General features: G+C 49.0%; 1 protein-coding gene across 1 annotated transcript; it reads left to right on the top strand.

Moving 5' to 3' along the window:
* The first annotated feature begins 238 nt into the window (after nt 1–238).
* NEFH (neurofilament heavy chain) lies at nt 239–19,106 on the top strand. The gene is made up of 4 exons (XM_082203057.1): nt 239–1,278; nt 11,800–11,999; nt 15,184–15,308; nt 16,476–19,106. The coding sequence occupies exons 1-4, from the start codon at nt 393–395 to the stop codon at nt 18,130–18,132; spliced, it is 2,868 nt and encodes a 955-aa protein (XP_082059183.1). The 5' UTR covers nt 239–392; the 3' UTR covers nt 18,133–19,106.
* Nucleotides 19,107–23,724: the final 4,618 nt, after the last annotated feature.

Genomic DNA, 23,724 nt, shown 5'->3' with positions numbered 1-23,724 from the left:
GGGGCAAGACGCATAATTTGAGCCCGGAACATCTTTTCAAACGAGGAACCCTTTTCCGTAAGTGTCTCAGGTTAGGAAGGCGGGGTACTACTTTGAGCCCCGGTACCTACTGAAAAGCTCTGCAGAGTTTGCCTTTGGCAGGGAGGGTGGGGTGCGGGCACAGGTATATGTGTGAGAGAGGGGGGGGGGGAGAAGCCGTTTCATCTCCTCCTCTACCACCCCGTCTCTTTCTCTCTCCCTCCCTCCCTCCTTTCCTTCTCGCAGAAGGGGCGGCCCCGGGATGCTCGGCGGCCGCCGGCGTGCGGTATATAAGAACAGCGGCGCTCCCTTCTGCCGCAGTGGCCTCTCTGGCGTGTCGCTCCGACGGCAGCGGCGCCCTCCCCGCCACCACCATGATGAGCTACGGCATGGACACGCTTTATAGCGGCCCCTCGTACCGCAAGGAGCCCGGCTTCGGCGGCGGGCGCTACTCGACGGCAGCCGCGCGCTCCGCAGGCGGCAGCGGCTCGTTGGCGTCGAGCGGCTTCCACTCGCAGTCGTGGTCGCGGGGCTCGGCGGTCTCCGTCTCCAGCTACCGGCGCCTGGGGGCGTCGTCGGCGTCCGGGGCCGCGGGCGTCTTGAGCCAGCTGGGCTCGTCGACTGAGAGCCTGGAGTCGTCGCTGAACGGCGACCTGCGCGGGCGCAACGAGAAGGAGGTGCTGCAGGCGCTCAACGACCGCTTCGCCGGCTACATCGACAAGGTGCGGGCGCTGGAGGAGCAGAACCGGCAGCTGGAGGCCGAGGCGGCGGCGCTGCGGCAGCAGCAGGCCGGGCGCTCAGCCATCGGGGAGCTGTACGAGCGCGAGATCCGCGACATGCGCGGCACGCTGGTGGTGCTGAGCGCCGAGAAGGGGCAGCTGCAGCTGGAGCAGGAACACCTGGAAGAGGATCTGGCGCATCTCAAGCAGCGCCTGGACGACGAGAGCCGGCAGCGCGAGGAGGTGGAGGCGGCCATCCGGGCGCTGGGCAAGTTCGCCGACGACTCTCAGCTAGCCAAGGGCGAACTGGAGAAGAAGCTGCAGGCGCTGCGCGAGGAGAGCCTTTTCCTGCGCCGCAGCCACGACGACGAGGTGGCCGAGCTGCTGCTCCAGATCCAAGGCAGCAGCGCCCTCCAGGTGGCCGTCGAGGCTCGAGACGCCGCAGCCCGCTCCGACGTCACCTCTGCGCTCAAGGAGATCCGCGCCCAGCTGGAGGGACACACCGTCAAGAGCTCCATCCAGTCCGAGGAGTGGTTCCGAGGTGAGACTATAGACGGGGCGGGCCATCCCGGAAAGGAGGAGGGGGGAGTCAGGGAGCCCCCCGACGGTGAGATAAGAGAGCTGGGCGCGCGGTTGGGGGGGCAGCTTTGTCCAAAGGAGGGAGGGGGAGGTCACCTCACCCGCAACCCTTCCAAGGACATGGAGAGGGCCGTCGGGGAACCACTGGAGTGGGCTGGGCGGGGGCAGCAGCTTTGTCCAAAGGAAGGAGGAGGCGGCCACTCGGGAACCGCCCCAGGAATAGGAAGGAAGGAAGGGGACGCCGGGGAGCCACCCGAGAGCCGGCAGGGAAGTAGGGCTGCGGGGGGGGGGGAGGCACCTTAGTCTAAAGGGGGTCGGTCAGAGAACCATCCTGCAGTTAGGAAGGAAGGCGTGCCGGAGAACCACCTCAGCGGCAGCAGAGGGAGAAAGTGCTGTCTCCCAGCAGCCGCTTCATCAAAGGAGCGACGAGGAACGGAGGGGTTGTCCCCCTCGCTTCGTAATACTAGAGTGGACCCAGCCCCCCGCAACTGTTTGGAAGTTTCAAAGCTGGGAGCGCGCCTTCGTTGGGAAGGGTCAGCGGATGGGGGCTGTTGGGTTTCATTAAAGGTCCCCTTTCTCCCCCGCCCCCAGATAGTAGGGCGCAAAGAACCAGATATGATTCATTCCTCTCCAGGACTATATTTTTCTGGCTATTATTTTAATAATGTACTGCCTCCTTATAGTCAAACATAATAACATGTCATCATAATTGCAAATTAAATAATTGGTCGTTGTTAGGTGCGAAAAGGAGCGCTTGCAAAATTATCTGTTGATTTTTCTTCTTTTTGGATAAAGAGCCCTTTCATCTTGGATATATTCAAGGGCAGGCTGCGAAAACTCCCTGTGAATCTTCACACACAAACATACGGGGCGAAACCTCTCTTCCTCTCTCTTCTCTCCCCCCTCTCACATTCGCTTCCCTCCCCATCCCTGAAATCGCGCTCCTACCCCAAGGCAAGAGGGGAACAAGTCGCCTGGAGCGGAGGAATTTCCAAATGTATTTTTTTCGGGGGGGGGGCGGGTTTGTTCTCTGCGTGCCGGGGTGGCATCCCTTGACAAGCCATTACTCTGCAAAAATGGAGACCTTGTCATGGAAGTCTCCACGCAAAGGAAGGCGTTGCAATGGGGGCGTGTCCCTATCTCAGTGTGCCCCCCCCCGTACGTCTAAATACCTTCAACTGGGAAACCTATGATAGCAACACTTACAGGTAATGCGAAACTCGCCTTCCCCTCCTCAAGTGAAGCAGACGAACCGCGTAGAATTGCTTGTATAACATAGGCCAATGCAGTGGACAAGATACTTCTGCGGGGGCGGTGGGGGGGCGGGGATACTGGTCATCGCCCCACCCCAGCTGCTGAGTTGGGGGGGGGAAGATGTCCTGCCATGGAGGTCAGGCACGCTAGCCTAGATAGAAAAGGATTAGGAAATGCGTTGGGAGGGGGAGAAATGTTGGGAGCAGGAGGTGGATTGCCTATTAAAGGAGTTGGGAGGTGGAGGAAAGACTCTCTTTCCAGAGTCTATAGCGTGGGAAGGAAGACTCCAAAAGGGGCGGGGGGCGGGGAGAGAATGCCTTCAGGGGCTCGGCGGGTAGTGGTGAACTTTGGGGATACCTGGATTGTGAGCGCGTTGCTCCATTGCACCAATACGAGGAAAGAGAGAGACTGATTCAGCACTGTGGACAGCGGTGGAAGGAAAGTACAGTGGTACCTCGGGTTACAGACGCTTCAGGTTACAGACTCCGCTAACCCAGAAATAGTACCTCGGGTTAAGAACTTTGCTTCAGGATGAGAACAAAAATCGTGCTCCGGCGGCGCGGCAGCAGCAGGAGGCCCCATTAGCTAAAGTGGTGCTTCAGGTTAAGAACAGTTTCAGGTTAAGAATGGACCTCCAGAACGAATTAAGTGTTTAATGCGAGGTATCACTGTATTGCGCCGTCACTCCTGGGGGACAGAGGGTGTCATTTCATTCATTTGCTGGGGGTGCAGTTTCTACAGGGGGAAAAGATGAATCTATTTCTTTCCTTGGTGCAAAAGGCGGCTACATTCCGCGCCCCCCCCCGGAGAACTGAATCTGTCACCAGTCCTATCCGTACTGCGGAGGTACCTAAGAAAAAGGGGTCGATCCGCCTTGCTGCAGAGAGTGGGGAGAGAAAATGGTGGGGGTAACCATGTGTGGGACGAGGTTGGAGGGGGGGGGGACGCGCGCTGTGTCTGGGCGCCGCTCCGCAGTCTCTGCTGAGTCAGTCCTCGCCTCCTGCAGTAACTTGAAGCCAAAGTCAGCTGCACGCGGGGAGGGGGGTTGTGGGGCGGAGGCGGCTGCCAGGCTGTCGCAGGCTGTCTGACTTCTCTTCTTGCAGCCCCTCCCCTCCCCAGGGCCCCGATCCTCTCTCGCCGCCCCATTTCTCCTCCTCCTCCTCCTCTGGCCATTTCCCATGGGATCCACCCACACACCTACCTATTGAAGCGAGAAAGGCGCGTAGAAGTGGGGGCGGGGGCGCCCCGGAAAGGCTGGTAACGTCGGGATCGGATGCAGTTCGGGCGGGCGGTGCAAGCGCTCACGCCTCCCAAAATGAGTTAGGTGGGAGGGAACCTAAGCTGTTTTACACCGAGTCAGACCATTGGTCTGTCTGTGTAGCTCAGAGGCTACCCCAGAGATCCTGGGTGGGGACATTCCTAGCCCTACCTGGAGACGCCGTGGATAGAACCTGGGACCTTCTGCATGCAAAGCAAGTGCTTAACCTTTTTGCTACGACCTCCTCCCCCTAAACGGAGCCCTTTCGACTCCCAAGCACGGGCGGATTTCAGGGACTGCAGCAAAAGCAAGTTCTCAGAACCAGCCGGAAAGTTGGACGGCTCGAGTCACGGTCTCTACCACCTAGGCGCTGTTTTCCTCTCCACGCGCCCCCTGGCCATGCTAACCCGCATTCAGGGCCCCCGGGGTGAGGAGGGACGACGCTCTCCAGGGTCCTGAACCAGCATTTTTTCCCAGGACGCTTGCTTTGTCATTATGACAGGCGCGGGCGCTGTCCGCGGTGCTGATCCTCCTTTGTGCCGTTGTCGGCGGAGGTCCTTATCCCGCTGTTCGATTGATTGGTTGCATATATATATATACCCACCGTTTCCCCCCAAGGAGCTCAAGGCACCGTACATGGTGCTTCCCCTCTTCATTTAACCCCTGCAACAACCCTGTGAGGTAGGTTAGGCTGAGAGGCAGTGACTGGCCCAAGGTCACCCACTAAGTTCTATGGCTGAATGGCGATTTGAACCCTGGTTTCCCAGGCCCTAGTCTGCACCACTTTAGACCGTGCAGTAGGGGTTCACTTGCTCTGTTCCTCACGAAGACTGACGCGGAGTGTTACTAGTGGAGAGAGAGAGGCTCCGATCACAAGACCGCAATTTATTATTAAATTTACCTCCTCCTTCTTAGCATTGAAAGGGGAATCCGTGTTGTTGGAAGTTAGCGGGAGGGACATATTTTTACTTCCTACAGATTGGGAAATCCCTGCTGTTGTTGCAGTCCAGCTTTAACAGCTCTCTTGTCTTTCCTTAGCCATTCCTGTTTGGTAGCCACCAGCAATACCCTCCTCCTTTCATAAAGGCTGGCAGAAGCCTGGAGGGCAGCTGCAGGAATGTGAGCCAAATATCTAAGCTGGTTTTCCCATAGGCATCTGGGTGGCAGCTGTGAGAACAAGATAGGGGACTGGATGGGCCATTTGCCTGCTCCAACAGCCAAACTCTGTTTATGTTATTGTGAGGAAATGAAAAGCCTGGCTTATGGTGGCACCAGGATATTATTTATTAAATTAAATGTTTCACATAGCACTTTCATTGTGCCAAAAGCAGCTTATCTCTTTCCCTTGGGGGTGGAAACTGCAACACACACACCCCCAGCTTCTAGAATTATCTGTCCCACAAGCCCTTTTATAGTATGTTGCTTGACAGCTCTTCAGCATGCCTGCATTGTGAAAATGGCACAGGCTTAAGAGTGAGTGGGATGTGACCTAAAGGCTCTATTATAGTCCTGTCAGGCAGGTTTCCGTACTGAGAGGCGGCTTCAGATGAAATCGTCAGGTTGGCCCCGCAAAAGCAGTTTGATCTGCCTAAAGAGAACCACCTACGGAAAGTAATTGAGATGCACACCTGAAGGTCACTTAATGCAGACAGGTCAGTTTTAACACACACACACCCTGCTCACAATATGAGGTGCTAAAAGGACGGTTCTTCTCCCCAATGCCCCATTGTATGGTCATTTGTAGAGGCTTTTTGAGTCCATTTTCACTACTGATTTTGCCTCCTGCGTTTATTCTAGAATGAAACCATCCAGACATCATAACGTATTGCTACTTCCTTAATTTCCCAATGGAGCAGTTAGTGATGGTCACTAAGCGAAAATGTCACCACCCACATACAAGAGGCAGGTTATTGGCAAATGTGGGGGAGATATAAGGCTTGCAGGAATAAAAAAAGAGAAAGGAAAGGAAAGGGGTCATGAAGTCCCCCCCAAATGCAGGTGGGAGGGGAATGACTGTTTGATCATGTACAGACAGAGTTTGTGAGGGGTGTTTTTATGGCTATGTTTATTTAATCTATTCATCTTGCCTTTTTACAAAAAACATTGCAACCTTTAAAAACATTATTAAAAAAACACAGTAATAAGAACAAACCAGCTAAAAGCAATAATTAAAATGCACCAGAACAGATTTAGAACCTGCAATTAAGATACATTTCCCTCTGACCGTAGCCCAGTGATCAGCATTGTCTGCACCTTAGTTTTCAAAGGCGTGTCTGAATAAGAAGGTCTTAGGCTGTCAGTGGAAATATGACAAAGAGGAAGCCAGTCTAACCTCTCCTTGGGAAGAAATGCTACTGTATGGGAGCAGCCGCAGAAGGGGCTCTCTTGTGGATAGCCACCTGCCGTGATTCAGATGCCAGTGGGATTGAGAGAAGTTCTAATTTGGCAGCACAACTGCAATAGTGACTGATGGTAAACTAATTTCCCTGCCCCCTGCCCTAGGCTTCCTGTCCTTGATCCCACAGTTGCTATGCTCCTCTCCAAAGGAACCCTGTGGCAGAGGCCTTTTCCCAACAAGAATGGCTGCCTGCAGGCCCAGACATCACCAAGGCCAGCCCATCCAGCAAAGTGTGTGTTGAGGTTGCTGAGACCAGCTCTCCCTTTCTGAGAGGGGCGCCTCCTATCTGGAAGTCTGGAGTGGGGTTGTGTGAGCTTTGAAGGTGTAGATCAGTCAGGGCAACTGTCAGCTAATCTGTGACTTCTAAGGCTGTCACTCCTCAGACACAGTACAGTCTCTCCACCAAGAAGGGGAGATCTCTCACACACAGAATCAACATTGATACTGACTTCAGGTGGTTGAGTGTGGACAGGATTTGAGCTCAAATTTGGCCAATGAGAAATATATATAACCATGCTTTGGTGAATCCTGAAGTCCGCAGTACAATAGTACAAAATACTTACAGGAAAATTAAATTAGGGGACTTCCTCCCTGCCCCCCGAAACCCCAACAACCAGCAGCCCCAGGAACTACGGAATAATGAATGTCAATTGGTGATGGAACAGGCAGAAAACGACGAAAGAGGGGCAGGGGAGAAAATAACTGGTTTGCTTGAGCCTTTTAGAGTAGGGCAGGCTAGAAATATGAAAAGGAGCACTCTTAACCAAGGGTGGGGAGACACTGCAAAATTTTGTTGCGGATCCCACGATGAAGAGCTCAGTTGTGTATGCAGATGGTTTGAACAAGCGTTTCAAGCAGCAGCATGGGCCTTGGTCTGGGTCAGAGGGAGGTGGGGCAGGGAGTTGATTCTGCCACTCTAGAAAGTAATCTCTGTAGATGGCTGGTCCTTCTCCTCACTTGGAGAGACTGAGCACCACCACCTCCAAACCAGAATGTGTCTTCCTCAGCACCAACTGTTTAAATCATAATTCCTATGCAGTTCTTAAAAGACCAGGTGTTTTGCAATATTAGCGTTCATCTGCACACTAACCCCGAGAAACCTTTGGCTATCACAGCCTAGGACTTCTGTCAACCTCGATTAATGGTTTTCTAACTTTCTTTCTGATTTTGCATTTTATTTTAATAGTTATTGCTATAAAATCCAAATCCTAAATAAACTCCCTCTTAGTCCTTTTTCACAATAATGCATATAGTTCTCATTACAAAACTTCTTGCAACCCTACAAAGCTCAGCCTTATTTTCAAGATGCAGGAAAATCTGTTTGTCTATGTTAGTTTCCATTCCTCAGGATCCGTTCGTTTATGGCCATGAAGACATAGGTGTTTCCTTCTCCCCACCCTTCATTTCTGATAGCATTTAAACCAAACAGCCTTTTTCTGACCTACCTCATCTATTTTTTGCTCTTCCTGCCCACTGCTTGCCCATATTATTTTTCTATGGCCCCCTAGCTGGAAATGTTTCTGGGAAAAGCTTATTCTCTGGCTGCCATAGCTCAGTGGGGAACAGTCCTAGCTCAGTTGCAGATAATCTTCTTAAGCATGCAGAAGGTCCCAGATTCAATCCCTGGTATCCCCAAGTGATTTTAGAAAAGACTCCTGTCTGAAGCCCTGGAGAGCTGCTGCCGGTCAGTGCAGACAATACTGAAGTAGATGGACCAACAATTGGGCTCAGTATTAAGCTGTTTCTTATGTTCCTCTATGTATTCGGAGGTTAACTGCCTTTGAATGCAGAGCTGCCCTGAGCAATCATGACATTTCCCAGCCACTGGTATGTGTGTGGAGACATCCTGCATTTATCTCAATCCCTTTAAGGATATTCCTAAATCAGAGGCTGTTATCCTGCCTTCTGGAGAGGAGTGTCATATGTTGACTACACATTAGAGAGGCAGTGTGGTTCAGTGGTTAAAGTGCCAGACTTAGGACCTGGAAAGCCAGGGCTCAAATTCTCACCCAGCCATGAAGCTCACTGGGGGGGGGGGACAAGACTTGGGGGACAATCACTGCCTCTCAACTTATCCTACCCACAGGGTTCTTGCCAGGATTAAATGAAGAGGGGGAGAATGCCATACACGCCACCTTGAGCTCTTTTGAGTGTAAAAAAGTGAAATAAAATAAAATAAATACATATTTATGCACCATGGAGAATACAGCGTTCGTTTAGGCTCCATTCCATTTGCCACCTTTACTGCTGCTGATCCTCTCTGGAAAATCAGAAGTACAAACACATTAAGGTTTGTTTTTCAGAATGCTGCAGTCAGCAATATGTGAATGCTGTGCGAGCCCTTCTCAAAGAGACAAATGATGTATGAGCAGAGATCAGAAGAGCTCACAGCTACTTAACAATAGCATTCAACTGATTTGGGTTTTGTAAACCCTTTACCATCATCTCAGCGCGGGTGACTGGAAAGCAGAGAGCGAGAAAGGGCTCAAATTCATTCTCTGCATCCATCTGCCTGCATATGTAGCAAGGCAGTAACACGAAGTATTATCCCTCCACAGGATGCCACCTGAAAATCCAAATTCCCCTCCCGTTCCCCTTGCATTTGGGAGCTATGAAACCCCTGCTGAATCTAGTGGGTGATCAGGATCAAACCCTTTTTTATATCCAAGGCTGTATACCTAATAGCTTACGAGGCTGCAAACAACACACAGCAAGCCAGCTGCTTAAATAATGCAAAACACAGAAAAGAAGTATAAAAATCAGTTTTGTGGGTTTTTTGTAGAGGGCATATTGAGGCAAGACTATACATTTGGGAGCAAGATTCATTCCATTTTTAAACCTGAACAGCCTTAAATGAGTGCAAAACCAGTATATTGTATTTTTTTAAAATCCGTTCAGAATGTTTTAATAATACACAGTTCATTCCCCACCTCCCCGGAACTTGCCTAGTTCCGGATGATGACGCTGAATCATCTTGCAGATCCCAGCAGAGGGGGCTGGGCTGCCCTTCTCAGGAAGCGAAGTGATGGAGGCTTGGAGGTTCCCATCAGGGGCTGGCCAAAGCGGTTGAATTGTCTCAAGCCCGTTATTAACCCTTCCTCCTCTCTTTCCCCCATCTCTCCGCAGCTGTGCTAGCTAGGGCTGCTGGGATCTGTAGTCCAAAAGAGCTGGAGGGGGTTGGGGCAAGCGGGTCGGCATTGCAGTGGTGGGCGTGGCCAGTGGCAAAAAGTGGGCGGAGCAACAGGCTTCTCTGCCGCCTGAGTACCGTAGGCTACATTTAAGCCATGCACAATTCAGAGCTTCCTATGGGCATCTCTCTCTAGCCAGGGAAGTAGGAGGCACGATCACAAGAACACAAGTGACAAACTGACACTCCACTGACAAACTGGAACGTGTCCAGAGGAGGGAAACCAAAATGGTCAAAGGCCTGGAAACGATGCCTTATGAGGAACGGCTAAGCTGGGCATGTTTAGCCTGGAGAAGAGGAGGTTAAGGGGTGATATGATAGCCATGTTCAAATATATAAAAGGATGTCATACAGAGGAGGGAGAAAGGTTGTTTTCTGCTGCTCCAGAGAAGCGGACACGGAGCAATGGATCCAAACTACAAGAAAGAAGATTCCACCTAAACATTAGGAAGAACTTCCTGACAGTAAGAGCTGTTCGACAGTGGAATTTGCTGCCAAGGAGTGTGGTGGAGTCTCCTTCTTTGGAGGTCTTTAAGCAGAGGCTTGACAACCATATGTCAGGAGTGCTCTGATGGTGTTTCCTGCTTGGCAGGGGGTTGGACTCGATGGCCCTTGTGGTCTCTTCCAACTCTATGATTCTATGATTCTAAGTGGCCCATCTAATCCAGCGTTCTCACAGTGGCCACCCACATGCTCCAAAGGGAAGCCCAGGAGCAGGACCCCAGAACAAGACCCTTCTCCCCTCCTGTGGTTTCCAGGAACTGGTGTTCAGTAGCATGACTGCCCTCCAACCAGTGCCAGATTTACATACAAGCTAAACAATCTTTAGCTTAGGGCCCCACTCTCTTGGAGCCCCCCCAAAAATCAAAGGGGAAAAAACTGGATGTACACTTCCAAAATCTAAGATAAAAAATAAAATAAAACCTACATACAGCAACAGTGCTTTGTGTTGTGTAAGTAACGGGCCACACCTGCTAGCCTGCTCTCTAAAATATCACTGGTTTGCTCATTTCTATATACAGTGGTACCTCGGGTTACATACGCTTCAGGTTAGAGACTCCGCTAACCCCAAAAATACTCCCTCGGGTTAAGAACTTTGCTTCAGGATGAGAACAGAAATTGTGCTCCGGTGGCGTGGCGGCAGCGGGAGGCCCCATTAGTTAAAGTGGTGCTTCAGGTTAAGAACAGTTTCAGGTTAAAAACGGACCTCCAGAACGAATTAAGTACTTAACCTGAGGTACCACTGTATAGGGTGCCTACATTCTGCATGGACTGGTTGCATGGTAACATGTGCAAATGGCTTTCGATACCTATTAGGTCCATAAATTACCATATAGCATATATTCAACTCAACACAAAAAACAGTGACAATTTGTTGTTGACAAAGGTCAGCTGGACATATAAAGGACCCATTACCTTCAGTAGTTTAGGGCCTCATCAAACCTAAATCCGGCCCTGCTTCCAACCATGGAGGCAAAGCGCAGCCATCATGTCTAGCAGCCTCAATGAATAGCTTGGTCCTCAATGAATTACGTAGTCCAGACCAGGAATTCGTCCAATCACATTTCAGGGGCACATTCCAGTCTGGCAAAAACACTAGGTAAGGGGATAACAAAGAGCCTGTCACTGAGGTCTGTCACATGGGAAGGGGCACAGCATGTGGAGAGTCCCAAAGGCCATATCAAGAGCCCGGGGGGGGGGGAATTTGGCCTCTGGGACTGGAGTTCACTCCTGTTTTGGACCATTGTGGAGTAGGAATAGCCTGTACTCTGCAATCTTTACTTGACGATATATTTTGGCATGCTTTGCGACTGGATAGATGGTTTTTCTCCCTCCCCCCCAATAATATTTATTGAATTTCATACAAACACATAACTTCAATAAAACAAAAATAAGAAAAACAATAATAAAAGAAAAGAGAAAGAAATAAAATATGACAAACCTCACAAATAATACCCAAGAATACCACCACATACACAAACACAATAAAACTTAATTAATTAATTTAACTTCCAACTTCATAAACATATTACTTGACTTCCTCTAATCTCTTCCATCATGTAATTGAATGTAGCAGTTTCCAATATCATTATTCCAAAAAACAATATTCCGGTTATAATCAAATTTCCTAACTTTTCTTATCGTTCTGTTTCTCATTTATTTATTTAATCCTAGGCCTAATTAGTTCTTTCAAGTAGTTACAAATCTTTAAATATTACAATATTTATTCAAATAGTCTTTAAATTTCTTCCAGTCTTCTTGATATTCCTCTTCTTTCTGGTTGTGGATTCTCCCAGTGAGATCAGCCAGCTCCATAAAGTCCATCATTTTAATCTGCCAATGACTGGATATATGCTTTTTCTCCTTTCCCTTCCCCACATTACAGTGAGGCTGGACAAGCTGTTGGAAGCGGCCAAGGTGAATACCGATGCCATCCGTACAGCACAGGAGGAGATTTCCGAATACCGCCATCAACTGCAATCCAAAACCACCGAGCTTGAAGCTCTCAAAGGGACGAAGGAATCCCTGGAGAGGCAGAGGGCCGACATAGAAGACCGCCATCATGTTGATGTCCTCTCCTATCAGGTAATGTGTGGGCCAATGGCAGCTGCCTACTACAGACTCCCCCAACCAGGTGCCCTTCAAATATCAGGTCTCATCAGCCCCCCATGGGGGACAGCCAATGGGGAGGAAGGATGGGGCCACAGTCCAGTGATATCTGTGTTCACCACCTGGATTTAAATCCACCAGTCTTAGCTGTATAACCCAAGGATAGCCCAGGATAAGCCAAGCTCTCTTAGGCTGAAAACAGACAAGAATGTTTAAGAAAAGAAGTGTTGAAGCTTCTCCCACTGCCAGCACTGAAGGAAGATCTAACTACCACCCTTATCAACCTCTGTCTGTGGATTGAAGAGGGTGCCATCTTGTCTTCAATTTGTAAAAATGTTACATGGAAAAAATACGAGAGACATTACACATACTTCTGTAAAACAAGAAAATCTTTAATAATAATAATAAAAATGGATGATAATGGCAGTCCTCCTCAGAGCAGACCGGTTGGAGTTAATAGGCATGGGTAACTTTGGTTTGATAATTTCAATGGATCTACTCTGAGTAGGGCTTAGGTGTATTTTGTTAAGAACTCTTAGCACCCTTAGGAATCCCCTGTTTCCCTCTCAGAACTACAGTTTCCCAAGCAATTTAATAACGAATCCCTCTTCACTGGGAACTCTGGGAATTGTTGCTCTGAGAGTGGAATAGGAGTCTCTCCCAGCAACTCTCAGCACTCTTAACAAACGACACTTCCCAAGATTCTTTGGGGGAAGCCATGACTGTATAAAGTGGTAAAATACTGCGTCTAGATGAGACCTAAGGCATACAGCTATTAAAAACAAAAAACAGACCTTAGGTGGATCTACACACGGGGAAAAAACACTATTAAAAAGTTAGAAATGAAATCGTTATAAAAGAAGAAGAAAACACTATGTAAAAATCGCATAGAATTTTTTATTTTTATTTTTGCTCTCCGGCGCCATCCTGTGTTGCATGCTTATAACGCATTCAAAATGTTGTGGTTTTTTTTACTAATGTAGCTGAGTCCCTTGTCTGGTTGGCTTGAAGACAACCTCCCTCCCTTATACACACATGCAGATAAACACCAAACAAAAAATGCTCCACAAAGCAACCTTATTATTACAGTGGTACCTCTGGTTACATACTTAATTTGTTCCGGAGGCCCATTCTTAACCTGAAACGGTTCTTAACCTGAGGGGTTACCACTTTAGCTAATGGGGCCTCCTGATGCTGCCGCGCTGCTGTGGCGCGATTTCTGTTCTCATCCTGAGGTAAAGTTCTTAACCTGAGGTACTATGTATTTCCAGGTTAGTGGAGTCTGTAACCAGAAGTGTTTGTAACCTGAGGTGTTTGTAACCCGAGGTACCACTGTAGTGGGGTTTTGCTGATGTTCCTAACCAAAATGTTTAGGGCTATGCGTCCCCCCAGGAAAAAAACACTGGTTATTGTTATTGTCATATTACAACTGGAGTGTGTGCCTTTTCGACTAAGCTCTAATTGGTGTGTCTCAGGCCTCTGCCAGTGGCAGTTAATGCCCATTGGGGCTGCTTGGGCAGAAGGCAGGGAGCCCAACACTAGGGGGCGCCAGAGCTGATGGCAGGCAGAGCCAATTAATTCTTAGTTTTGTCTCTTTCCTCCTCCCTGCCAAGTTCTACAAGGGGCAACAATGAGATGAAAGAGGAGGAAGCTGGCAGCCGGGGTCACTTCCTTGGACTCGTAAGAAGGAAGTCTGGTGGTGGGTTGGTGACACCTCTGACCAGTCTCAGATGCCTTCCAGTAACTAGCAAAGTAGATCCCAGAAGCCTGAAATCTGCCTGCATTTGATCTAGCCAAAACCCAAGCACTTTCAAGCCCCATTCAGTTCAATGGGAGGGCTAAACATGCACCGAAACCAATGCAGTCCTGCTTGAACTGCATCCAGGTCAAAGATGTTGAAATCGTAAGGGGGAGAAAGAGATTTCACTCTTAAATATTCTCTCTCTCTCTCTCTCTCTCTCTCTCTCTCTCTCTCTCTGATTATTTAATTATTTAAAGATAGTTTTAAGCCACCCTTCACCACAAAAGTAATCCCAGCGCAGTAAAAGGATTGAAACCACAAACACCAATTACAAATAATAGAAAACCAAGGGCAGATAAGACAAACAAACTGCTGCAGAAGCACTAACAGCAACATGTCAACCACAATATCCTGTGGCAGCCCATAGTGCTGAAAACTCATTAAGACACACTAGATTAAACACCTCTGATGTTTTGGTCCTGTGCCAGTATTAAACCCTGCTTAATATCGTGTCTGGGGTGTGGGTGGCGCTGTGGGTTAAACCACAGAGCCTAGGGCTTGCCGATCAGAAGGTCGGCGGTTCGAATCCCCGCGACGTGGTGAGCTCCCGTTGCTCGGTCCCTGCTCCTGCCAACCTAGCAATTCGAAAGCACATCAAAGTGCAAGTAGATAAATAGGTACCGGTAAACGGCGTTTCCGTGCGCTGCTCTGGTTCGCCAGAAGCGGCTTAGTCATGCTGGCCACATGACCCGGAAGCTGTACGCCAGCTCCCTCGGCCAGCAATGTGAGATGAGCTCCGCAACCCCAGAGTCGGTCACGACTGGACCTAATGGTCAGGGGTCCCTTTACCTTTACCTTTACTATTGTGTCATGTCTCACTTGTGGCCCTCTCAGCCTGACCAACCTCACAGGACTGTTGTGAGTAGGGGGAAGAGCCATATGTACATCTCCTTCCGTTCCTGGGATGCAAATGCAATAAATCCGAACAAAAATAACAATAAGTAAATGGGCTCAGCATATTTGTTTTTAAATAACAATCATTTCCCACATTCTCTTCAAATCTTAATATGTCTTTTCCCAGGCCTTTTAAATAATTGTACATTGCCACTACATATGGTAGCCTCTTATACTTTTTGCCCTCCCTTCCTGTTTCTTCTCTATCACAGTCAAAGGCTTTGACTGTGAAAGAGTGAAACAACTTCATGCTGATTGGGCAGATCTAGGATGCCGGTGGCTACAGTAGGTCTTCAATTCCTCCATGACCCTGGACCGGCCACTACCCCACACTGGGTCATCACTGTGGCCCTTTGGCATCAGTCACCTCACACTCTGCCTAGTGCTAGGGCCAGTTTCGACCCTGCTGTTCACTCATTGGCCACCTGAAGATGACCCACACTCTTCCCTGCCTCTCTTTCATAGGAGAGCATCGCCCAGCTGGACAATGAGCTGAGGAATACCAAGTGGGAGATGGCAGCCCAGCTGAGGGAATACCAAGACTTGCTGAATGTCAAGATGGCTCTGGATATAGAGATTGCAGCTTACAGGTAGGTGTCGCTTCATTTCCCTACTCTGACAGGCTCACAGGCGTAAGCCCTTCCTCCTCCAGACACGGCATCATTTCCTTTCATGCTGTCGTACACAGGCTCATCCCTGTGCACGTCCAGCCTTGTTTTCTTCACCTCGGTCCTTCAATTCCACTCCTCCACAACCCATTCTTTCCTTGGGTTTTTATATTTTTTTAAAAAAAAAATATTTCATTTTAAAATGTATACCCTGCTTTTCACCATTTAGGTCTTATAGCGGCATACAAGGATTTTTATTTTTTATGTACAAGATTTAAAACAAATGAAACCTCTAACATGTAAAAACTTCAGAAATTTATAAAGTCTCAGAAATTTAAACAAATAACACCTGAAATATTTTAAAATATCGGAGGAGCACTCGGGACACAAAAGCCTCCTGGAATAAAATGGTTTTAATCAGGCACCTGAAACTCAGCAGGGAGATGACCTATGCCTGACTTCTAGTGGGAGGGAGTTCCACAGAGTTGGGCCCACACAACTGAAGGTGCAGCTTCGTGTTGAGATGAGTCATGCTTCTGGTCCCTGGGAGACCACTAACATTGCTTTCCTGGATGAGGTTTTAATTAAAACTGTGGAGTGTCTATTTAGACATAGATCTAGCCATTATTTTCCAGGTACTTTCCTGGCAATGAGGCCAAGGGAATAAACATTATGCACCAGCTAAAGTAAAACAAATAGATACTGGCCAACTTCACACCACACATTCAAAGCGCTATGGTACCACTTTAAACATGGCTTCCCCCCAAGTATTCTGGGAGCAGTAGTTCAATAAGGGTGCTGAGATTTGTTAGGAGACCCTTATTTCCCTTCCCGGTGCTACAATTCTCAGAGTGGTTTAACAATCAATCCCTCTTGCCAGGGAACTCTGGGAATTGTAGCTCTGGGAGGGAGATATAGGGGTCTCCTAACAACTCTCAGCACCCTTACTGAACTACTGCTCCCAGAATCCTTTGGGGGGAAGCCATGACTGCTTAAAGTGATATCATAGCGCTATAAATGTACGGTGTGGATGTGGCCATTGCTGTACGCCTGCCTGGTTTTCTGCATGGTGATTGGTACTCGCAGCCAATTGGTTTAGCAGACTCTGACTTCCTTTGATTTCTCCCACCCACCTTTTTTTGGAAACAGGAAACTCCTGGAAGGTGAGGAATGCCGCATGGGAGCTGGGCTGGGCCTCTTTCCTTTCCCTGAATCCGTCCCCAAAGCCCCCAGCATTTCCACCCACATCAAGTTCAAGAGCGAGGAGAAGATCAAAGTGGTGGAGAAGTCTGAGAAGGAGACGGTGATTGTGGAGGAGCAGACTGAGGAAGTTCAAGTGACTGAAGAAGTCACGGAGGAAGAGGGAGGTGAGAAAAAGGAAGAGGAGGAGGAGGGAGAGGGAGAAGGAGAGGGAGAGGGAGAAGAGGAAGCAGAGGAGGGAGGAGAGGAAGAAGAAGAAGAAGAAGGAGATGCAAAAGAGGAAGAAGAACAGGGAGAATCTGAAGGAGGAGAGGGTGGTGAAGAAGAAGAAGAGGGAGAGGCAAAAGAGAAGGAATCTCCATCAGGAGAAGACGCTCCAGAAAAAGCACCAACACCTCCAGAAAAAGAGGTCAAATCTCCAGACAAGATTCAGTTGCCAGTGAAGGATGATGCCAAATCTCCAGCTCCCAAGTCTCCAGCTCCCAAATCTCCAGCTCCCAAGTCTCCAGCTCCCAAGTCTCCAGCTCCCAAGTCTCCAGCTCCCAAGTCTCCAGCAGTTGCCTCCCCGACGCAAGAAGAAACCAAATCCCCGGCCAAAGCGAAGTCTCCAACAAAGGAAGAGGCCAAGGCTCAGGCAACAAAATCTCCCGAAAAGCCTGCATCCCCTACCAAAGAAGACTCCAAGTCTCCGGCAAAAGCTCCATCTCCCACCAAGGAGGAGAGCAAGTCTCCAGATAAGGTCAAGTCTCCGGCAAAGTCTCCGGCAGCAAAATCTCCGGAGAAAGGGGTAACCCCTACAAAGGAGGAGTCCAAATCTCCAGGGAAGGTCAAATCCCCCACAAAGGAGGAGGTGAAGTCCCCAGAGAAAGCCAAGTCCCCACCGAAAGCCAAGTCACCTGAGAAGGAGAAGCCCCCACCGAAGGAACCAGCCAAGCCACCTGCGAAGGAGGCCAAGGCCCCTGCAAAAGAGGAGGAAAAAGCTCAGGTGAAGCCAAAAGTAGAGGAGAAGAAAGAGAGCAAGAAAGAAGAGGAGCCCAAGAAGGAGAGCCCGGCCAAGGATGTGCCAAAACAGGAAGCCAAGGTGGAGGAGAAGAAGGGGAAGGAGGAAGACCAGAAGAAAGCCACCAAGCCAGAGAAGAAGGAGGAGGCACCTTCCAAGGCAGAGGATAAGGTGAAGGAAAAGGAGCCCACCAAAGCGGCAGCGAAGGCCAAGCCGGAGGCAGAGAAGGAAGCAGAGAAGGCCAGCAAGAAGGAGCCCGAGCCAAAGGCTCCGGCCAAAGAAGCGAAGGCCAAGGAGCCGAGCAAACCGGCTGAGAAGGAGCCCGAGAAACCCAAGGTGGAAGAGAAAAAAGAGGAACCCAAGAAGGAGAAAGCGGAGCCCAAGAAGGAGCCGGAGGAGAAGCCCAAAGCCGAAGCCAAGCCCAAAGAACCAGCCAAGGCAGAGGTCAAGGAGACCCCCAAGGCCGAGCCGGCAAAGGAGCCAGCCAAAGCCACCAAGCCCAAGGCTGAGAAAGTGGAGAAGTCATCCAGCACAGACCCCAAAGACAGCAAAGCCGCAGAGAAGGCATCCCCAGCAGAGGAGAAAGCGAAGAAGAGCGAGAAGTGAGAGGGAGGAAGCTGGAGGCACCGGCGGATGTCGGAGGAGCTGTTCAAGGGCCCTCGCTGCCTCAGGACGGGCTCCTTTTTTTGCCCTTTCGAAGGCTGGACCTTTTCTGCTTAGGCGAGTGGTGACTGTCGCTCACCCGCCGAGGCATGGAGCTCATGTTAGCAATATGTTTATGTGAAAGAAAAATAAACAAGACACCCCAAATAAGCAATGAACCGAGCCGCCGCCGCCCCCGAAAAAGGTGGTTCAATAATGTTATGATAGCTTCCGTAGCAGAATGTGATATACGCAGAATGCCACATTTAAACACTTGAATTTATTTAAGGAACGGGGAGAGGGAGGAGGGGAGGGGAATATCCAGAGCAAAACTTGACTGCCCTTTTCAAATAAGTGCATTTATTTCCAAGTACGGGCAACGATGGGTCGAATGCAATAAATGAATGTATGCAGTTAGAGCTGGGATTTATGCTTTGGGAGATGTATAGTAGGCTAGAGAATTCCAAAACGATCTAGAAAAAAATGCCTTGTCTTCATTTTCACACTGTCGAGAGCTTCATCCGTAGCTGGTCTCAGGAGGAAGGTCATTCAGGGCGCATTTTATACCGGAAACCTAAACGGGTTTCAAAACTGGTTCCATTACTTCGGTTCCTCGCTTCCATTCTTAAGGGACCCTGGGAAATACAAGTTTACCATGGATACCGAAAAGGGATTTGTCAGCAGAATCCCTTTGCAGGAGAACAGCAGTTCCCGATGTTTTCTGGGAGGGAGCCAGGCCGGTCAAAACCGGTTGGAAACCTGGCTTAGGTTTGACGTATAGATGTGCCCTCTGTCGTTAAAAAACAAAAAACCATGCACACACATGCACACACTCACCCACTGGAAAAAAGAAGTGCACTACAGCAAGTCAAACGTTCACTTCCAGTTGCTTCTGTGCAATAAAAGCAAACGAAAATGCTTACAAAGAGCTGACTCTCTCTTCTCTGTCGTGGTCTCCTTTCTGGGGTGTCAAGAGGGAAGGTTTGGCAGGTGGAGCTCAGTGGTGAACAATGTGCTTTGCATGCAGAAGGTCCCCAGTTCAGTCCCCTGGCATCACCACTGAAAGGGATCAGGAAGTAATGGCAAAGATCCTGGGGAGTCATTGCCAGAGTGAAATCCTGGGCTCAATGAGTAATAATAATAATAATAATTGTGGTACACTGGTTTGACATCGTCTGATAGGAAGTGCCTACAGAGGGTGGTGAATACAGCACAAGATCTTATGGGCTGTCCCCTGAATCCACTGGATGACATTGCGGAAGAACTTTGCCTCAGGAGAGTGAGGAAAATTCTCAGGGATGATTCACACCCTGGCCGGCACTTTCTTGATCTCCTGCCCTCAGGCAGAAGATATAGAAGTATGATTAGTCGCACCAACAGGGTAAAGAACAGCTTCTATCCGTGGGCTGTTAGGCTGCTGAATGAAAAGATAACAGGGCAACTGACTTTCGGGTTTGGTGTGTGTGTGTCAGTAAACGAGGGGAATTAAGACTAAGAGAGCTGGATGGGGGGTGCTCGTGTAATCTCACTGTATACAAGTTGTACAAGTGACAATAAAGTACTTCAAATTTCAAAATAATAATAATAATAATAATAATAATAATAATAATAATAATAATAATTTATTTATACCCCGCCCATCTGGCTGGGTTTCGCCAGCCACTCTGGGTAGCTCCCAACAGAACACTAAAAACAGAATAAAACATCAAACATAAAAAACTTCCCTAAACAGGGCTGACTTCAGATGTCTTTGAAACATCAGATAGTTGTTTATTTCCTTGACACCTGATGGGAGGGTGTTCCACAGGGCAGGCGCCACTACCAAGAAGGCCCTCTGCCTGGTTCCCTGTAACCTCACTTCTCGCAGGGAGGGAACCGCCAGAAGGTCCTTGGAGTTGGACCCCAATGTCTGGGCTGAACGATGGGGGTGGAGACACTCCTTCAGGTATACTGGACCGAATGCTCTGACCTCAGCTTCCTCTGCTCCTTTAACTAGGCTGTTAGAAACCTCGAACATTAGGGACTTAGATTCACTTGCCTAGGCAGCTCATCCCAGTCTAAGGCTTCCAGGATGGGCTGGGCTGTAACTCAGAGCAACTGGCTTGCATGCAGAAGGTCCCAAGGCAGCTGCTGCCAGTTAGATTGAGCTAGAAGGACCAGATGCTGTATAAAGCCGCTTCCTGTGCCCCTGCATCTTAAGGGAAGGCTCAAAATTCAATGGCAGAGCACCAGCTTTTCATGCAGAAGGCTACTGGCCACAACCCTGTCCTGTGGCGCTGAATTCTATGTGCTAAAAAAATACATTTATTCTGAACTAGCAATGTAGAACACCTACAGAAGGTCCCAGGTTCATTCCCCAGCATCTCCTGGCAGGACAAAGAATGCCCCCTGCCTGAAACCCTGAAGAGGTGCTGCCGGTCAGAGTAGACAAAACTGAGCTGGGTGGACCAGCAGTTTGCATAAGGCAGCTTCCTCTTGGCATTAACACACTGTCTATCGGCTTCCTGCCTAAGGTGACCTGGTTTCCAAGCTTACTCATGTAATATATATGAGCATCCTACTGTCCTCATAAGTAGCCTGTACTACTTAAAACCAATGGATCCACTGCCCTTCTTAATGGATCTTCCTTTCTGCCTTTGGTTTGGCCCCAGCTGTGCTTCTGCTACAAGTCCAGCCTATACACAAGTGGCTTTCCCACTTTGCAGCAGTATTTTCGAATTGGCACTGCAACCTGCACCCTTCTTTTGCACCTAGCTCAGGGCTGTCCTAGATCCTACAAGCATGCAAGCTGCCTGCATTCACTCTAAGATGCCTCACCGATTGAGTAATTGTCCTGATCTGCAGCTTGCAGAGTTATATGACACCTGCAGACATACGAGCATTTGTCTGCAGGGACGTGACATTGAGCACACACTTCCCAGTGTGCATTCCCATCAACTTTCTATGCTGCGAAAAGTCCAGCTTCTTTGGGAGGGGAGGGAGAGTTCTTGTTGCACAAGAGCATCAAGCCCACTTAATTGCTTAAATATACTCAGAGTCGAGAGTGGATTTCATGCTCTTTCTTCAGCCCATAGTGGTGAGGAGGAATGGAAGTTCCCCCGGAATGTCTGCTTTACATACATTATTTAAACAATGGGCCCCACGTGATTGGCTAATTCCGGGATTCTTCTGTAGGCCAATCAGGTTGCGGATTCACTTCCAACTGGAGCTGGATTGGGTGGCTCCTGTGGACCAATCAGACTGCTGCATTCTGGATCCTATTGTTCTAGGACCAATCAGACTGCTGCATTTTGGATCCTATTCAACTCAGTACATAACAATTGCGTACAGTACTGTGAATTTGCTGGTATGTGATTAAATCCCATTCACCAAACTGCAAGGCCCTGGAATCAGCTTTTGTTTGTTTCATTCTCCTCCCAGCCCCAAATACAGGGATAATCACACAAGGGGTGGCATGTGTATGTTATACTGATCCTTCATGTACTTGAATCAGCTTTGCTGGGGGTTTCCAAAAGCAGTTATGAGATGTATCTCAGATTGCAGAATTCAAGCTGTATTTACCAGTGCAGTAATAAAAGCCAGACAAGTGTCTACGTGGAGGAGCAAGACTTTGCACAGGTCTTTGTCCGGTTGCCTGCCTGCCCCTTTGGCTCTGCATGCTGATAGACCTCTTTCCACCCATACATTAGGTTTCTTGGATTTCTGTATTACTTCTCAACTACAAAAAGTTGGGAAGTGAATTACAATGAGTGAATTACAAAGTGAATTACAATGAGTGAATTGCAAAGTGAATTACAATGAGAATGAAGCACAGCAATAGCTATATATAAACATATTAAAAACACAGGACAAAGAACATCAAATTATTATCGGTGCCACACTGGGAAACCAAAACGTCTTTGCCTGGCATCCAAACAATGACAAATTTGGGGCCAGGCAGGCCTCCCTGGGAAGAGCATTCTAAGGACAGATAGCTACTATGAAAAAGGCCCTTCTCTCTTGTCGCCATCCTCCAGAACCCCTTGGTGGTGGTCCTCTGAGAAGGAGCGCAGGTGATAATTTCAGTGTCCAGAAAGGTTCATTTTAGGGGCAGGGGCCCTGGGCTTTAATGGTCAAAACTAGCATTTTGAAATTGGTTGGAAAAACAAATTGGTAGCCAGTATGGATGCAGATAAACATGCCGGCCCAAGACATTTGCCATCTGAGGCGAAGGGCAAGATGGTGTCCCTATTCCACCTACAGAGGCTGATCAGATGAATCTCATTGCAATAGGACAGCATCCTCCTAAAGTCAGCAGGATAGGTTATTGGGTGCAGAGCAGGCCACTCAGCCCACACAGCACCTGCCGCCTTAGGCACCTGCCTCATTTTGCCTAATGGTAAAGCCAGCCCTCAGCCCTAGGGACGCGGGTGGCGCTGTGGGTTAAACCACAGAGCCTAGGACTTGCTGATCAGAAGGTTGGCAGTTCGAATCCCCGCGATGGCGTGAGCTCCCGTTCCTCGGTCCCAGCTCCTGCCAACCTAGCAGTTCGAAAGCACGTCAAAGTGCAAGTAGATAAATAGGTACCACTCCGGTGGGAAGGTAAACGGCCTTTCCGTGCACTGCTCTGGTTCACCAGAAGCGGCTTAGTCATGCTGGCCACATGACCCAGAAGCTGTACGCCGGCTCCCTTGGCCAATAAAGCGAGATGAGCGCCGCAACCCGAGAGTCGGTCACGACTGGACCTAATGGTCAGGGGTCCCTTTACCTAGAACCAGCCCTGCCCACCGAGGCTTCCAGGCAGGTCTTCTTGCTCGCAGAATGTTGGTTTCTGAAGCAAAGAGATCCAGACTCATCCCAGCAGAAAGAGAACTGGGCCTGGCTGAGGCCGATGGAAATGTAGTTCAAAGCTTCTGGTGGACACCAGATTTTGGGGAGGCTGTTCCAGATTCAGTCTATTCCTGTGTACACCACTTCACAGCTGCTTGGCTTCTCAGTCTTTGATGATAGGAGCTGTATCTTGTGGGCACCACATTGAAGAAGAGTTTGGATTTGATATCCCGCTTTATCACTACCCTAAGGAGTCTTAAAGCAGCTAACATTCTCCTTTCCCTTCCTCCCCCACAACAAACACTCTGTGAGGTGAGTGAGGCTGAGAGACTTCAAAGAAGTGTGTCTAGCCCAAGGTCACCCAGCAGCTGCATGTGGAAGAGCGGGGAATCGAACCCAGTTCACCAGATTACGAGACTACCGCTCCTAACCACTACACCACACTGGCTCTCACCACATTGCTTACCCCTGCTTTAGTGGAAGGATTTCCCTTCCCTTTATTCCTGGAGAAAAAGAGCTCAGTTACTCTACATGGAAGACCCATTCCAAGGTGAAAAAAACTATGGAACTTTTGTGACGAAATTCCAGCAGGAAAAAAAAAGAGAAAATATCTGCACAGTTGCTTTACATTAATTAGCGAGGGCCAATTCAAAACAATTCTTGGCGGTGGCAGGAATTGGAAAGGCGTCCGAAGACCAAACATCAAAAAGGAAAGCTAATTGGATATACATAGGAGTCATCAGGAGA

The sequence above is a fragment of the Podarcis vaucheri genome (assembly GCF_965113315.1).
Source record: "Podarcis vaucheri genome assembly, chromosome: 16".
Lineage (NCBI taxonomy): Eukaryota > Metazoa > Chordata > Lepidosauria > Squamata > Lacertidae > Podarcis > Podarcis vaucheri.
Note: the sequence above shows the minus strand (reverse complement) of the source record. Positions and strands in the feature narration are given on the sequence as shown.